We start from the raw sequence: 2,286 nt of genomic DNA, 5'->3' as shown, positions 1-2,286 counted from the left end.
AATCAATTGCTTCCACTCTCATCTGGTATCAGTTAGCCAGTCATAATCCCCCTCCCACCCTTCTCTCTACCTTTCCGTCGACCATGTCGAACAGCAATTCCGAACGCACCCTCACGGCCACCACCATCTCCTCCCCAAACGCCGGCTACAACACCCTCACGAGTGCACACCATTTTGTGTCGCTCAAATTAACGCATCGTAATTACTTGTATTGGCGAACGCAGGTCATACCATTCCTACGAGGCCAAGGACTCCTCGGTTTTGTAGATGGCACGCGGCCATGTCCGTCACCTCACCTGGAGATCCTGGCGATAATCCGGACGATGCATCATCCTCCACCGAAAATCCGGCGTATGGCGTGTGGGTGCAGCAAGACGCCTCCATCCTCTCCTTGTTAATTTCCTCCCTCTCGGAGGAGGTCATGTACCTTGCCCTCGGCCAGGCGACTTCACTCGGTGTATGGATGGCGGCGGAGACAGCTCTCGGATCGGCGACGCAGGTACAAAGTCTTAATCTGCTTGGGCAGATTCAAACTTTGCGTCAAGGTGACAGTTCCACAGAGGAGTACCAGGGCCGTGCGCAACATTTGGTCGAGGACTTGCGCTGGCCGGACGAACCTTGACGCCAACGGAGCAAAACCTCTATGTTTTCCGGGGGTTGCGGCCGGAATTCCAGGCAATCGCTTCCTCCATGGCAATCACCGGCAGGCCGGTATCCATCCCTCAGCTTGCAGATTACCTCCAGGCACAGCAGTTTATAGATGCTGATGATTTCCCGACCTACCAACCGGCGACGCAGAATGGTGGTCCAGCAGCGTTGTACGCGGGTCGAGGCAGACGCCAACACGGAGACAGTGGCCGGCAGTCTCATGGTGGAGGAGGACGCGACGGCAATCAACGCGGCGGTCGCGGAGGACGTGGCCAGAACGGCGGGTTGCACTGCCAAATCTGTCGCTCTCAGGGGCATTCTGCCGCCTTTTGTTACCGGCGGTACACGGAGCCGCTGCCGTCGCAGGCTCATGTGGCCGTTGCAGGAGATGGAACGGCATAGCCACTGGCAGTCAGTACGTGGCTACCGGACACCGGAGCATCGACGCACGCCACCCCCGATTCCGGTGTTAACAATAATCAATTGCTTCCACTCTCATCAATCCAACTTGTAGCGTCTGAGTCGAGGCTTGTCGGAGTAACAATTGAGACCGAAGGTCGAACACTACAAGATCATAAATTTCCTCCTCATGTCCCGTTTGAGGATGCATGATCGGGGACTCCGACCGAGTTGCAGCTAATAGTTCCGGTCCCACAAACAATGCCAAATTGACGTGGTAAATTCCACTGGGTATCCGTATTCGTATATCTTATTAAGTAATGAATTTAAATACACAGGCTCGGCTTGATACGCCCGAAGGTCAGAGGTTCCCGGGCATACCAATAATCTAGTGTGAGAGCCCAAAAGTCCATTCTACAAGAGTCTAATGGGGTATTTATATGGGGTAGGGGGGGGCACATGCCAGGAGGCCGGCATGTGCGCCACGTGTCCTCCATGCACTCAACGGTCTTGGCGGCAATGGAGAAGGCCTCCACATGCCAAAAAACATATGTCTAACCAATAGCTAACAAGCTCGGTTATCAACGTATCTCTTTAAGGACTTATAGCACAGGCTCGGGCCCCCAAACGATCTTCCAAGTCAATACCGAGAATAAGAGGCTAAGAGCGAAAGCTCACTAAGCCAATCAGCCGCCTATCTCTCAAGTCGGGTCGGTCAAGTACTCTTTGCATGTCAGATCAGGTCGGGAAGGGACCTCCACTACTTATAGAATCGAACCCGAGTAGGTGTTCAATACATGCAAATCAGTATGGCAAGGTATATTCCATATCATTATCTTTTACACTATAATAATAATAATAATAATATATTAATAGTGAATAATTTTTTGTGTTTTTAGTTTTTATTTTTTTATTTTTTATTTTTTAATGGTGATTCAAGTTTCGTTTAGGGGCTAGTTAAGGGGTTTTAGGCTTTTAGCTATAATATAGGCATGCTAGTGAAATGCAGTGGAGATTGAAGTCTAGACGCTCTTTAAAGGTTTCAACTTTCAAGTTGTATATGATATTTTGAACCGATGAAGGCTACATATGTTTGTAATGGTGGGAAGTTATTTAAGTTTAGTGGTTAAATGGACGAGATGATATGTTAAAGGAACTTGGGGTCAAATGACACTAAATTGCTCCCTTATATGGGATGTCGTGGATTTGAGTTGTTCTATTAAGTTGAGCAAATAGTTA

The 2,286-nt window shown here is 49.3% G+C and overlaps 1 protein-coding gene across 1 annotated transcript; it reads left to right on the top strand.

The window, feature by feature from the left end:
• The first annotated feature begins 280 nt into the window (after positions 1 to 280).
• On the top strand, positions 281 to 1,050 carry LOC109173934. The gene is made up of 2 exons (XM_019323257.1): positions 281 to 499; positions 553 to 1,050. The coding sequence occupies exons 1-2, from the start codon at positions 281 to 283 to the stop codon at positions 1,048 to 1,050; spliced, it is 717 nt and encodes a 238-aa protein (XP_019178802.1).
• Positions 1,051 to 2,286: the final 1,236 nt, after the last annotated feature.

This window comes from Ipomoea nil, unplaced genomic scaffold (genome assembly GCF_001879475.1).
Source record: "Ipomoea nil cultivar Tokyo-kokei standard unplaced genomic scaffold, Asagao_1.1 scaffold0146, whole genome shotgun sequence".
Lineage (NCBI taxonomy): Eukaryota > Viridiplantae > Streptophyta > Magnoliopsida > Solanales > Convolvulaceae > Ipomoea > Ipomoea nil.
This window is presented reverse-complemented; position numbering and strand designations above follow the sequence as displayed.

Coding starts and splice junctions, on each gene's coding strand:
- LOC109173934 (XM_019323257.1), top strand. CDS start 281: ATGTCCGTCACCTCACCTGGAGATCCTGGCGATAATCCGGACGATGCA. Junction 500..552: donor CTCTCGGATCGGCGACGCAG/GTACAAAGTCTT, acceptor TCAAGGTGACAG/TTCCACAGAGGAGTACCAGG.